Source organism: Pseudonaja textilis, chromosome 14 (genome assembly GCF_049901715.1).
Source record: "Pseudonaja textilis isolate UNSWEBS1 chromosome 14, rPseTex1.2, whole genome shotgun sequence".
NCBI classification, from domain to species: Eukaryota; Metazoa; Chordata; class Lepidosauria; order Squamata; family Elapidae; genus Pseudonaja; species Pseudonaja textilis.
Window position 1 is genome coordinate 731956 of NC_142003.1, and position 14559 is coordinate 746514.

At 49.4% G+C, this 14559-nt stretch overlaps 1 protein-coding gene and 1 long non-coding RNA gene across 2 annotated transcripts; one reads left to right on the top strand and one right to left on the bottom strand.

The window, feature by feature from the left end:
- Positions 1-222: 222 nt before the first annotated feature.
- LOC148124663 (uncharacterized) lies at positions 223-7815 on the bottom strand. The gene is made up of 4 exons (XR_015739567.1): positions 7695-7815; positions 2491-2594; positions 1608-1825; positions 223-1518 (listed from the first exon to the last, which is right to left on the bottom strand). It is a non-coding gene; the product is annotated as an uncharacterized LOC148124663 (long non-coding RNA).
- Positions 7816-11796: 3981 nt separating this feature from the next.
- Positions 11797-12735, top strand: CCDC70 (coiled-coil domain containing 70). The gene has a single exon (XM_026704618.2). It carries the CDS (start codon positions 11803-11805, stop codon positions 12733-12735), a length of 933 nt encoding a protein of 310 aa, XP_026560403.1. The 5' UTR covers positions 11797-11802.
- Positions 12736-14559: the final 1824 nt, after the last annotated feature.

The window sequence follows — 14559 nt, forward strand, 5'->3', positions numbered from 1 at the left end:
CATGTTGCATCATGTCAACAAGCTGAGTATGTCATATCCTCCGGAGTTAGAGGTTGTACCACTTTAGGAAGGCCCTGGGCACGACAGCTCCAGCTCTGAGGCCGGTTTCCCCACAGTTTTGCTAGACCCCAACCACACAAGAGGGCAAGACAGGAATAGAACAAGACGCTTAAAGATTCAGTCAGAACCAGTTTTGTAGAAATAACACCTTGAGCATCAAGCACAGAGTTGTTCATCATGACCTTTATTTATTTATTTCCAGCATTTACATCTTGCTGACTCGGGAAGGACGCCTGGTGGTTTACTCAAAGCTGCACATGGAATCTATTAAAACCATCAAAGAGGCTCTGTTCCCTCATCGGCCTACGTTCTCAATTTTCTGAAGAATATTTATACTTTTCCTTATTCAAAAGTTGCCTTTGTTTGGATCAAATAAAAAGAGCTCATCCTTTCTGCACTGACCTTATTCCCATAAATAGAAAGTAGGCGAGCTTCAGCAGGCAGTCAGCTTAAAATGGTTGGTTGTGTAGCAATGAAATAAGAGATTAATTTACTGTAATTATGAAGCAGCGAATCTGTTCAACTGACTGGAATTAAACTTAGCGAATGTTTAGCATTTAAATACTGCATTTGACACCAACGTATTTCTTACTTTCAATTAACAGCAGTTCCTCTATGCTGAAGGAGGCTTCATTGCCAAATTGTTGCGAGCACACACTCACACAGGCACACAGCCCACCCCACTACAAGGGAAAAAAAGAAGTCCTATTGTTGTTAATACTTTGGATAATTTGGAACGGAGAAGCACTCCCATTAATCTTAGCAGCTGTAAAGATCCTTTATGTAAGGACAGTAAACAATACACTTTCGGAAGATGGAAGTAACCTACTTTCATAGACTGCTAAATGGGATTCAAGTGAATATTCAAGGAGGAGTAAAATTCCCCCAAGAATTCTCTCTTCTGAACTCGACCAAATCCTGGAGTTTTGCCCCAGAGTTGCTCCTTTATTTCTAAAAGACCTTCTGGTACCAATACAAGAGAATCTCTGTAGATCAGGGTGGGATTGTGGTGCCCTTGCTGGTCTCTGAGCTTGCTAGAAGGCAGTGGGACTTGTGGGGAGGAGGGGGAGGGGGAGGAGGAGGAGGAGGAGGAGGAGGGGACTATGGGGCTCTGGTCTGGGTGATTTTCTTGCAGACATTTCAGGATCCGACTGGGGAACATCATCAGTGACAATGTTCCCTAGTTGGGCCATGAAACACCTGCAAGAAACCAGCCCAGCTCAGAGAGCACCAAGGGCCCCCCGAGTCCTCTTGTTCTTGTTCCTCCGCTTTCCTCAAACTGCCGGGTAGCCTTTCACAGCTCCACCTCAGCACTTCCTCTCCGACCAACCAAAATCCTCATCTGCTCTCTGGGGACCCGTAATTTGGCCAGGCTGGTTTCCAGCCAAAGATGGGAATATTTTGCACTGATATTGTTGACTCGAAGAGGTCGGGCTCTCCAAAGCACGTGCACAAGTTCTGAGGAAGAGGAGGAAAACTTCTCTGAATCACAGGTGGACCTTGTTCTGCCCCTCCCCGCCCCCAGCAAGAGCAAGTAGATTTCCTACCTGTTAGTAGACCCTGGATTTTGAGTCCAGGCCTCTTGGGATGGATTGGCAGAGCAGCTGCGCTGGATCCAGGATCTGCAGTGCCATCCTTGGTGTCTTGACCCGCTTCTGCCATTACCAGAGCATCATGGCCTCATTTGCGGGATGGGATCACAACGCAGGGGCGGGGTCGTTATGGCTTGCATCGATATCTAGGCCAGCGCACCTGGATGCGCACACTGCGAGGAAAGGAAAGAAGTGGATTTTCCACCCAGAGAGTTGGAACACCTTGAAATTAAAGTTTCTTGTTTTAAAGGTCAGGCCGTTCCTGTGCAGAGTCTAAAGAGGAGGAGGTTTCAATCAGTCTTGCTTGGCTAAGTCAGCAGAGGATAAAGGCATTCTTGTTCACAGGTGACTTGTTGACTTGGGCTTAGTGTGCTATGCTAATGAAGGCCTCGCACGCACCTTCTTTTTGAGTCCTGCTTCCAGGGGGGGGGGCAGCCCCAAGACCCCAGGTAGCAGCTGCCACCCCCAGCCCACCCAATTTCCACCTCCCACCCTGGGAGGAGTTTCCTCCTGGTTGAAACGAGAGACTCAAATGCAGGAAATCTGAAATGCCAGTCTCTGACCTTTCCTTCACTCATATTTTCCACTCTAGCTGAGCATTAACCTCACAAAAAGATTCTTGGACAACTGGGGAAGGGAGAGGAGGGGTGGGGGGGTCCTTTGAACGGAGCTGAGCAGATTGGATGGCTGCTCAGCAAAGGTCTTTCATCAACCCCCGTTTGAACTTTAAATCTGGTCATGGGGGATGCTGCTGACCTTTCACAGGGGCACAGAGGTGTCGCCCCTAGATTTTACCCCCCCCCTTTCTGGCTTCCTTATCCCTTGGCTCACCTCTCACCTGTCGAAGTTAATGACCTGAAGCTCCAAGATGCTCTGATAACTGGTCTTTCTGTGGAGCAGAGAGGGAGATGCATTTTCTTGCAGCAATTGGTCACCCAGTACCTGCAAAAAAAGGAACGGGCTGAATCAGGTTTGCTGGTGCCAACCCTGGCAGGTAGCCAGAGGGACTGTAGAAGGCCTTTTGCAGAAGTTTTGGGGTTCGGGGGGGTTAGAACAGTCACCGGAGCTCAGGAGCGTCAGGTGCCCTTTCCACGAGGATGCAATGATAGAGAAGAAGTCACCGGAGCTTCTCCTGGACACCTTTGCTCCAGTTTTTTTGGAAAATGGTCTGGCTTGGAGGGGTTAAAGATGGGGGCGATGGAATGGTGCTTTTAACTCCCGGTCCCTGACCATGTGGTGGCCATAGGAATAACTTGGAGGAACAGGTGCAAGAGCCTCAAGCAAGGCAGTGGCTAGATAAAGGAAGCTTGAGTCTGGGGCAGGTCTGTAACCCGAGTAAGCATCCCAGGCAAGACCCCTCCCCATGCTCACAAAGGCAAAGGGAAGCGTATTCGGACTTGCAGGATCCTGGTACTGTAACCTTATCATAAGTAGCATAAGCATCCATCACTTTGATTTCCTAGCCTGGCTCGGGAGCTTGCAAGAGCCGGCAGAGTCTAGTTTATCCTAATCCTTCTTAAGGTCAGGGGCATGGAATTGGCTACAGGAAATAAGGTGGAATCGGGCAATTGCCAAGTAGGATGCAATCATTATTTTCCATGATTCAGAAATATACATTATGTTGCTTCCGTATAAACTTATCTTTGCTTTTTTTTCTCCCTTCTTCTTCTTCTTTCAGCCACATCATCCTGAACTAATCACAAAACTTGACTCAATTTTTCCAAGCCAAAGTTAGAGAGATTCATCCATCTCGGGTAATAAATATATTATCCAGCTGGGGACTTGCAAAGGAAATCATTTTCAGTGGTTCAGCACAAAAGTGGGAAGTGAGGCTGAGATTTCCTTCCTCTCGAAGGTTCTACCTGCCTACAAGGAAGGTGAAAGGGGAGGAAGGTGGCTTTCGTTGTGGAGAGACTGAGGGAAAAGTGATGTGTTGTTTAGGCTGGCGCTGTTTGCTGAGCACGGAAGGAGGCGTTGACTCACTAGGTTGGGTCTCTGGAGGGCCAATTGGGCAGCGCTGCAGAATTGAAAAGATCCATCACGGTGTTCTTCTCCATGTTGAGACCTAGAAAGACCAACCAGGACGATGAAGGCAGGCGCCTGGGCTCTCCGGTCTCCAGGTCTCCGGTGCAAGGCTACCAGCCCAATTATACTTCGACTTAAGCTTTGATTAGGCCTCTGTGTTATTTTTACTGAGCTATCTCTTTCGTTTCATATAGTTGCAAATTAGTCCAACCGTATTTCACTGACAGGCCACTGAATCTACATATTAGCAAAACTACATTAAAATGCGGTGACATTGGTGGAGCTACAAGAGGAGCTCGTTAATTAAAAGGAAAATTCCCCCCATTAAAACTAAGCCAGCAGAAAAGAGCCTAATTTTAACTCCCTCCACCTTGCTAAAATCTGCTCTTCCTAATTAATCATGGTTGATTAAATCCCCAGTGGAAGCGATTGTAGGTCCTGCCTTCTGATGGTTCAGCTTAGACCAGGGGTGTCCAACCTTGGCCACTTTAAGACTTGTGGACTTCAACTCCCAGAATTCCTCAGCCAACCTTGGCCACTTTAGACTTGTGGACTTCAACTCCCAGAATTCCTCAGCCAGCTTTGCTGAGGAATTCTGGGAGTTGAAGTCCACAAGTCTTAAAGTGGCCAAGGTTGGACACCCCTGGCTTAGACTTCCAGCTCAGCCCTATAGTGAGGTTAGGATTGGAGACCCAGCTAAAGCCCCATAAGCTGAAGGAACCACAGATTCCTTGCCACCTGCTCCGTCCCTGGATTGACCCAAAGTCCACGTCATAAATGTAGTCATTGTTGAAGCCCATGAAGAGCCTGACATTTGGCCCACAAATGGTCCACTTTGAATTAATTTCCTCTCTAATTACAAGGCGGTGATGGCCTGTGTTGTTACGTGAGGCCAAATAAATAGATGGAGGGTTTTGCATAATGTTGACAAGCAGATTATGCAACGCAGGACACAGTTTGGCCACCTCTCAGCTCCACGGCCTCAAGAGCAGAGTGGTGAGTCCCATGTGGGATCTGATCCACAACCATGTGTGAAGGGACGGGATAAGAAAAGAGGCAGGCAGGCAGGCACCACACCAGCAGTGTCCTGTTCTGAATGACTGACTTGAAAAAGGATGTTTTATCACTCAAAAGATGCACCCTGCTCCAAACAGTGAAAATGGGGTCTGGAGACAGGTCTCAATGAAGAAAGATTCCAAACGGGACCTTCCATGTTACATTCCAGCTGACTTGCCCTGCACAAGCAAGTCCAATCCATACAGTCTTCAGAAGAAGGGCACCCACTTTCCGAGAAAGGAATCTCAAGGGGATGGCAGATCTATTTAGATCGGCTGATCTTTCATCCTTCCGAAAGTCTTTTATTTTCAATAAACAGAAAATGTTTGACTTTCAGTTCTTTCAACTCGGATGTCCGACCTGAAAAGGACGGAAGCCAACCCAACATGTTAGTTCAGGGTTGGCTCAATTTTAAGCAAGAGAAATGGATTAGGAGGGACCACAGCGAAAGCAAGGAAGGCGGGAGCTTCCAAGCAGCGTCTCTGCAACGCCGCCCCCCCCTCCCCACTGCCCAGCCCCCCCAGGAAGGGGAGCTTCGAGTGAACAGATGGAAAGACAGGAAGCAAAATTGTGCAGTCAGATGGTGGTCATCTGAGTCGGGTCTCTTTAGGACGTGGATCTCACCAATTTCTTTCTGCAGCCTGTGGAGTAATTGTGCCCCAAAGAGTGAGGACTTCATAGGCTGGTGGTTTCAGACGGTGGAGAACGGCTGCACAGCTGGTTAAGCATCTGATTACAGCTCGGAAGGCTGAGCAACCTTGGTGTTGGAATAGATAATTAGATAACAAAAGCGGGGGGGGATAATTAGAGAGAGAGAGAGAGAGAGAGAGAGACAGAGAGAGAGAGAGAGGTGACAAAACCGCTGTCTTCCCCAAGTGGAAATCAAATCTCCATTTTCTTTGGAAACCCGTTGTTCTCTTCTCTAGGTGGCCACGGAATATAACCATGTTGCAGGAATGCCAGACAATAAAGGGAAAAGGGTGGTGGTGGGGTGGTGGGTGGTGGGTAAGAATCCAAGTACGAGGAGAGAGAGGTAGAAAAGCATTAAACCGATTTTGTGAGTCTCTGGAAGACTCCAAAGATGCTTCCTTCAGCAACATAGAAAGCGCCCAAGTCAGCCTCTGCCTCCCCCCGTTTCCCCATTTATCCAGCTGTCCGTTTTATGCCGTGGAAAAGACGAGCGTTTAAACATGACTGGTGGACACACTTCTGGAGAAGGCAGGTGGCAATGAAGCCAAATCTTCTTGCAAGAGGTTTTTCTTGCCCAAAGGTCTGCCAGGAGCATCCCTGCCACCCCCACCCCCCCAGCTCTTACAACAAGCCCATCCGACGGTTGAGTTGCAGCGATGATCCTCCCGTGGTTGGAGAGAGGAAGCCAATGGCTGCATTTATACACGGAGCTCAATTTACACACGGAGTCGGGTGGGGGGAGTGCTGGTGTATCTTTTTCTATCCCCCCCACCCCCCCCATCCATACCACATGTCAATCAAGCTCTCTCCTCCCCTGCAAGAGGCAAAGGCAAGGAAAAAGGGACCTCACGTCAGGCAAGGATGCCCGGCCTGATGGGAATTCTTTCAGGCTTGCAGGTTGCAGAGTTCAGCCACCGAATGTTGCAACTCCTACAAAAATTCCAGGAAATGAGGAAAATGTCCCCCCGCCCTCACATTTCTTCTCTGCTGCTTTACCTAACCCTCCCCCATTTCTTCTTCTGAAGTGGGCCGGCTGAGATCCCCCCCTGCGGCTTCTTTTTCACCCTGGCAGGGTGAGGCTGGCCAGGTCCCGTCATGAGATATTTCCTCCAGCCTGGGAGGCTTCGCTGCTGCTCTGAATCCTGGTGACCGGGTGAAACTTGGGGTTCTATCCTAGTCCCCTCCACCGGTGCATTGAGTTCCTGAAGACATTTGGGGGTTCAAGCGGCTCTTACGGGGAGGTTCCACTTTCCTTTAGCCAGAAATTTCCAGGACAGCCTACTGTACACCAATACGAATAACAGAAATCTGAATAAGGACATTGCCCGCCTAAACAATAAAAGCAGCAAAAAAAAAGGTCTATGCAGTGTTCAAATGTTGATGTATTTGCATAATAGATAATAACATATTAGCCTACTGTGATATCGTCAAAGTCCAGGAAAAAATAACCATGTTTTCCTTGGTGCACACAAGTCAGAATTAGGAGGGTCTCCTTGAGAAAGTCCTTTCCAAATTGGGGCTGCCAGCAGAAAACCTTCCCCCCACGAATCGATAGACCCCTTAAAGTTTATCCCCTACAAGTTTATCTCTGCTCTTTGCAAACCTTTGCTTATTTTGTTTGAAGTCTAGTATTTCTGGATGGCAAAATCTTAACCGAGCCAATTCCCAGTTAATTTTTCAAGAGCCGATTCTCCATGGGTGTCTTTCTTTGGTTTTGTTAATTTAAAAGCTCTGTATTGATTTGCTCTCTCAAGCTAAAGCTCCAGGCTGTGCAATTTCTAACAACAATCTCCTTTAATTGGCCAAAATCCTCATTGAGCCAAGAGAAGAGGAGGAGGAAGAGGAGGAGGCGGCACCACTGCGGAGGGAACCATGGATTCTTTGGAACCTCTCTTGGTCTTGTCTTGATAGTGGTTGCTCTTCTCCTTCCTCATCCTCTCCCAGAGGACCCTGTGAGGAAATGACGGCTGGAACTACCCCAGTGGTTGCCAAGACACCAAAGTGAATTGTCCATCCTTGTTCAATCCTGGACTCTTTGAGGCTTTGAGACCAGAGCAGAAGAGAAGTTCCTTCAGCTGGGTTGGACACAACCCAGGGCAGAAGAGAAGTGCTGGTTTATACCAGATATTCCTGGTAATTAAATGGTCACATCTCCTGGTTTGGCCCAGGATGATGACCTCCCACAGACCCAAGAAGCTGGTCTTGCAAAACCAGGTAAGACTAACCAAGTCAACAGCAAACCAGTTTCATTGTCTATCTGCAATCACTGACCTGGTTGAAGGCGTCGTCTGAACCCATCCAAAGATCCTGGGTCGCCTTCTCTGTTTTCCAGGCACGGCCACCTCATTGTCGCTGCAACAATGGATGCCGTGGAGAATTAAACAGAAAGAAAGACTGCCTGTGTGGCGAGACGTTGACTTCATAAGAAAACCACACACCCTTTTCCTTAATAACGTTGGATGCCAGCCAAGAATGCCACATCCTTATTTGCAAGCAAATTGCTTACAACTGGATTTTAATTTAGTGCTCTGCACCACTGCAAATGCCTTTTGTCGCATCTCATAAACTCTCGCAAAGTCCAAGCAGCAAGAATACAAAGAAAGCCACACGAAGTTCCTTTCCTGAATTTACTAGCTGGATTTCATATGATTCATATGATTATCATTATTTGGAGCAGGCAAAAAGAGAGGGAGGAAAGAAAGTTAAGCCGACGGAAAGGGGCAGAGAGAGAGAGAGCGACGGGACTTCCGGTGAGGAAGCAGGAGGGCTGGTCGACCCAGGACTGCAGCACAAGAGCCACGTCCATGTGGGGAAGGACCATCGCTTGGTCCTGGGAGCAGGCAGCCAGGGGGAGGCCTCCTCGCAGGGGTCCTTGGTGCCCTCGGAGCTGGGTTGTCTTCTTGCAGGTGTTTCATCACCCAACGCAGGTAGCCCCTTCCCTACATTTCAGCCCTGAGCACAAATTATGGAGCCCCCCTTTCTTAGCCAGAGGCCTTCCTGGCCCCTCAGGCCCTGTGCAGTGAACGCCAGCATGTCCTAACACCTCGAATAGCACTTGGAGGGGGACCTGCAGGTGCAAAGGCCGAAGATCCCGCAAGGGCTGCACTTGGCTGGTAGGCCTCCCAGGGTCAACCTGGAGAAATGGTCTGAAATGGCCTAGGAGCATAAATGTCTCCTGCTTGTGCTGGGAGTTGGACTAGCGGACCTCCAAGGTCCCTTTCAGTTATTCTGTTGAGGTCCACCATCGCTGGTGTCCAAGAAAAGATGGGACAACCCTTTGACCAAGCTGCTATCAGAGCTCCTGCCGTTAGGGGGCAGCAGGTGGGGTGGACTAGAGGACCTCCAAGGTCCCTTTCAGCCCCATGATTCTATGAAACAGAGGTGATCTTCTTGCCATCCACCCAGCTACCAGCCTCTCCTGTCTGTTCAAGGCTCCATCCCTGAGCCAAGAGGAGATTCCCAAGAGGTGGGAACCGGGTGGGGCGTTCGACTGTTTCACCAGGTAGGCAGGTGAGCCTCAGGTGCATCCTTAGCGGCCTTTCTTCACCTTTGAGGCGGGCTTGTCAGGCACCCATGGTTCTTGTCTAGCTCGGCCGGCATCCCCCAACGCACCCGGGACACACCTGGGAGGAGGAGAAAGATGTTCTCCCCACCTGCAACGCAGGACGACTCAGAGCAGCCCAGGAGCTGCGACCTCGCTCCCAGTGAAGGAGAGAGGGGAGGGTTAGGGCGACGGCTCAGATCAAAGCGGGACCACAAAGTCCTTTTGGCTTTGCGCTGCCCTAATTCTGTTCCTTTTGGAGCAAAAGAAAGATGAGGTGAACCTGCTGGGAACAGCTGGGTAGAGACCAACTAAATGTGACACCTGTCAACAGCTGTCACTTTCCAGGGCTAACGAGTCTGTGACAGCTTTCTAGGGTATAGTAAGGAGGAAACGGATCAAACGAACCTCCCGAGAGAAATATTTAGCAGCTGTAAATACCCACAAGTGATGAATGCCACCGCAGTGCAGGCAGGCAGGCAGGCAGGCAAGTGTCTGGCTCAGATGTAACACACACACATTCACACCCAAGGAGTGGCAGAGAGGGGCCATTTCCCCAAGGAGCTTCTCATTTGGAGGAGGAGCAGCAGTTGTGTACGCACCTTGGATAATTCCTCCCTCCCTCCCTCCCTCAAATGGGTTACGGAACAAGCAGTGTCAAGAAACCTCCCTAGCAGACCTGACCTGCCTCAGAGCCCTTGATGTCATAATCCGTTTCACGGGCTGCTCCTCTTTCAGGTGGCTGCTTTCTGTGCCTTTTGTGGGCACAGAGGGAAGGGCATTCCCTGACTCCATGCCAGAGCTTCACCCATGTTTCCCTCTCCCATCCTTGCTAGAGCCACCTGCATTTCCTGCGACAGGTTTGGGGCCGATCAATGGGGGCTGGGGCTCGGGATGGACCAGGAGGATCCGGACGTCCTCAGAAGGGAAGCGGCTCTGCAAGGCGCCATTGAGATGCTGAAGAAGCAAAACCAGAAGAGCAAAGAGAAGCTGCGGGTCTTCTGGCAGAAGCTCCGGGAGATTTCCAAGAACACCAGCGGGAGAAACAGAGCCATCTGGGAGCAAAACCTAGAGCTTTGGACGAAGACCATGGGCCTCTTTGGGGCCATCCAGAAGGTCTTCCAGGAGGAGCAGGATCTTTGGCAGGAGGAAGTAGACGAGTGGAGAGAAGCGGCCATCCTTTGGAAAGAAGAGCTGGATCACTGGGACACCTTCTCAGGAACCTTTTAGATCTTTTTTCGGGGGGCAGAACAATCGCAAGACGAGGATGGAATCCCAACCCTTGGCCACCATGTTTGAGTTGACTTGAACTTAAGGATCTCTCGGAGATCCTTGTGCTTGTAATGCACACTTGTTATTTCTCTCCACTTCGCTCTCTTGGTATTCATTTAAGTGTCTATTAGGATTGTTTCCTGATAATCGTGATGTTCCTTTTCCCCCTCGGAGTATCCAAACACACCTCCTCTCTTGATTAATGAGCTTGTTGAAGTCTGGCTTGTTGGCGCCCAGGGGAAACCGGCAGCCGGTCTCCTGTCAGGGCCTGTCCGAGAACTGCAGATGTTCTAGGTTTGTTTCCTTAAGATTCCCTGGCTGCCATAGCAGCAGAGCTGTGAACAAAGGGAACATCAACAGAAGAGGAGGAAGTGTGGCAGGTCAGTGGCCGTTCCTCTTGCTTGCACTCCTTTGAATCCGTTCCTGGATTCAAAGCTATCTTTTAAACCCTGAAGAAGAGCCTTATGTGGTCCAGAAGCTGGCTTCTCCCAGAGGCCAACCAAATCCTTCCTTAGGAGCCCTCGGGCAGGACACAGACTCGCCACTCCCCCCCCTCCTCCCTTGAAGCCCATAGCTTCAGATCTGCCTCCCCTCAAGCCATTAAGAGTCGCCTGTTCCCAACATTTCCCAGTTCGTACGTGCTGTACAAATGACTGTGTTTGGTTGGCCTCTTCTGGAAGAATTCCTAGCAGCAGGCGGGGAGGGACATATTTTCCCCAAAGATCGAGCTAAATCTTTGGCTTTCAGATCAAAAGACTGTCTTCATCAGCATTTCCGGAGACCCTTCACAGCAGGCACCTGCGTGAAGACAAAGCACGTTTATTTTTTCTGTGCTACGGATCGCTAAGATTCCCTCTCGCTCCTACTCAAGGTTTGGGGGTACAGTATTTGTCTGTCGACCCCTCTCCTGCGTAAGCATGACTAGAACACAGGGACCTGGCTGTCCTCCCAGTCTTGGGGGCAGCGAGATAGATGGCTGAGCCCCCTTTAATGAGGGGTTTGGGTTTATATGTTTGCTTTGGGTTGCTTATAATTTCATAGTTGTATATACATATTTTTGGTCTTGCTTTTAACTGTAAGCCATCTGGAGGCACTTGGAGTTAGACAGCTTGTAAACAGCATAAACGTAAACCATGTGAAGATAGAAGGTCCAATGATGCCAGCAAACTATGGATAACAAAGTGTCTGGGGATAGAATCGGGGTTAGGATCCCAATTGTGAGCGAGACCAAAACTAAGATCACATAAAGGGAAAGAAGATCTTTTGCTTCGTCTCTGTGGTGGCAGCCAAAATTGAGTCAATTTCCATGAGGGTCGGGGTCTCTAAAAAAGCCGGAGGTGGGTGGGTGAGGAGCATAGCCGGCCATCCATATTTTCTCTCACAAGACTCCAAATAGAGGCAAAAAGCCTCCTTTCTAGTTTCTTCACCTCACCTGCAGTCCTAGAGAAGGTGGGCGAGTCCTCTCTCTGAAAGTTCTCCAAATTTCACAAAGGCCCCACCTACTGACAGGAAGCCTGAAATCTCCCTTTGACTCCTTTTTCTTTCCCCGCTTCTAGCTTTGGCCCAATGGATAACAGGAAGAAGAAGCTGGACTTGTCTCCGAGTCATGCAGAGTCCTGTGACGGCAGCCCCACTGCCCCCTCCCCCTCCTCTGGCCACAAGGAGAGCTGGCACCATGCGGCCCCCTTCCCGGCCCTGCAGAAGGAGGTGGTCCAACGCAACCTGAAGGAGGAGAAAAAGGGCCTTCAAGAGGACATCAGGGAGCTCTGGGAGAGGTGCCGGGAACTGAGAGGGGAGATCAGGAGCTTCCAAGAAGACAACAAGATCAAAGCTTTATGGGGAGACATCCATGTTTTCAAGCACAAGAACAAGTCTTTCTTGGATCAGATCAAAGACTTCTTGGAAGAGAACTGGGTTTTCATGGAAGAGGTGAAGCTGTTTCAAACCCAAAAGTCAGACATACGAGAGAAGGTGAGGGTCTTTCAGGAGAAGGTAGAAATTTTCCAGGAGAAGATCAAAGGAGCAGAGGAGGAGATTTCCTCCTTGGAAGAAAGGAACGAATCCTTCCGTAATGTCATCAAGGCTTTTCAGTTGAAGAACAAGGAGATCCAGGAAGCAAACAAGGGGATGCGTGAGAAGAACAAAGCCCTGCAGGAAAAGATGGAAACGGTGGAAGAGAAGAACAAGGCCTTTTGGAAGGAATGCAAAGCCTTTTGGAAGAAGGACAAGAACTTTTGGGAAGAAGACATGGCCATCTCCAGGGACAAAATGAGCCTTTGGAATGAATACATCGCTCTCCGGGACAACGACCAGGCTCTCCAAGAAGAAAAAAGCCGAATGTGGGACATGGTGGAAGCTCTCTGGGATGCCAAGTATTCCATCTGGAAGCAACTCAACGGTTTCCCGGAAGAAGCGCCACACGACTTAGGAATTGGCGTGGTGGGGAACGGGGCCGATGGTGACCATGACAGTGTCCCTGAAGAAGACAAGCAAGGGTGACAAGATTCCACTGGTCAGGATGACACAAGTGAGGACATCTCCTAGACATTGAACTCTGGCCTGCACAAAAGGGCTCCTTTGACATCAACAGCTGAATAAAACCTTGATGGAACTCCATGTAGTTGCTTCTGTGCTTTGGGTGGAAATCTCTTAGAGAGAGAGAGAGATCCCTGGCAGCCATGCAGGTGCCCTCACTTAATGCATCTAGTTCTCTAAACTCCAAAACAGACCGACTAGTCTACAGGTCTAATTTCAAAAAATGCTAGCTGATGGATCATTCTATCTTCCTGTTCTTTGTTTAAAAAAAAACAAAACCTCCCCTCCTGATATTGTTCTACTTGGTGAGAAAAAATGGCAGAGAAGGCAGGAGCCTGCCTCTCACTTAGTCACACGTTGAAGATTTGTGTTTCCGTGAACAGGGTTTCCCCTAAAGTGGCTTACAATGCATGTACACCAAATTTGAATAAAGCACAATTATTTATTCATTTAAAATATTCGTTTCCCACTTTGCTGCTTAAAAAGCAGTCAGAGCAGCTTGGAAAAATAAAAATAAAAATAAGAGGCTCCCAATGCTAATACAATGACCTGGAAGAACCACTGAAAGTTTGCTCAGCGGAGTCAAAGAGATACCAAAAGGAGGTGCAGTCAGGAAGGACGCAGCCTGCCTCCACGTGGATACCCGGGCTCCCTTCTCAGGTGCAAGTGGAGATCTGGGCAGCAGAAACTTGGGCTCGAAGCAACCTTAGCATTGAAACTGTCTTTCCTCATCCTTTAAAAGCTCTCCATATTCAGGGTGGGGAAGGGGAAGAGAAACTGGGTGAACACCTTTCCCAGGAGGAGAACTCCTACGGCCCTTTTCCAAAGGAAGGCTTTTCCTTTTAGTGGGGACAGGTGCGCCACTCCTGAAAAAGGCCCCTGGTGGGATCCTTCCTTCCTTGCACCTAAGCAAAGGGAAGTATTGTTTTTTGCGAATCGGAGGACGGAACATGCTTCTGGGGAAAGGAGGAGAGAACGGAGAGAAGACCTTGGGACATCCGACATGCTGGCGAGCTTATTGAAGCATTCCCCAAGCGATTCCATCCATGGACACCTAGACCTAAACCATCCTACGAGTCCCTCAGAATTCAACAGACAACCAGCGATAGCCCTGACCTCAACCAACCCACACAACCCCTCCCCCCCCAGCACTTCACTTCCCAGTGACCCTCACCTGACCTGACCTTGCCCCGCATCACAAGTCCCACTGACCACACAAAGCCCTTATAAGCAGGAGGACGTGACGTTCCCTAAATTCTGCTGAAGGCGTTGCTTAGCCTGGTAACGAAACGTTCGGAAGCCAACCACAAGCTCGGAGGACGAACCTCCATCCTCAAGACCTCCAAACCCCTCCTTCTGTCCCCAGGCCGTGACTGAATGTGGAGGGACACCAAATCTCCCTGGAAGGAGAGGTGGCATTTCAGAGGTTACTTGTCAAGCACGTCAATTTGTCAGTCAGCTTCCCAGGAAGCCTCTCCCTACTCAGGTGGACACGAAGCTACAAGTAATTACATTAGTTTTCCTGCTGTTGCAGGGTGTCGGAGCAAAATCCTCAGGCCCCATGCTGGCTTGTAGCCAGGAACGTTGCAGGAAGAATCCATTCTCCAAGGGCTTAATTTGACTCGGGTTATTTTAACAAACTGCCGCCATTCTGCCGTGTGACTTCAATTCATTTTAATAGCAGAAGTGTTGCATCCCAAATAGCAGAACGCAGGGAGGGGGGAGCAGGTTTAGGTCTTAATAAGACATTTCTCCCTCCCTCCCCCTCCCCTACTTGGACGGAGAGAT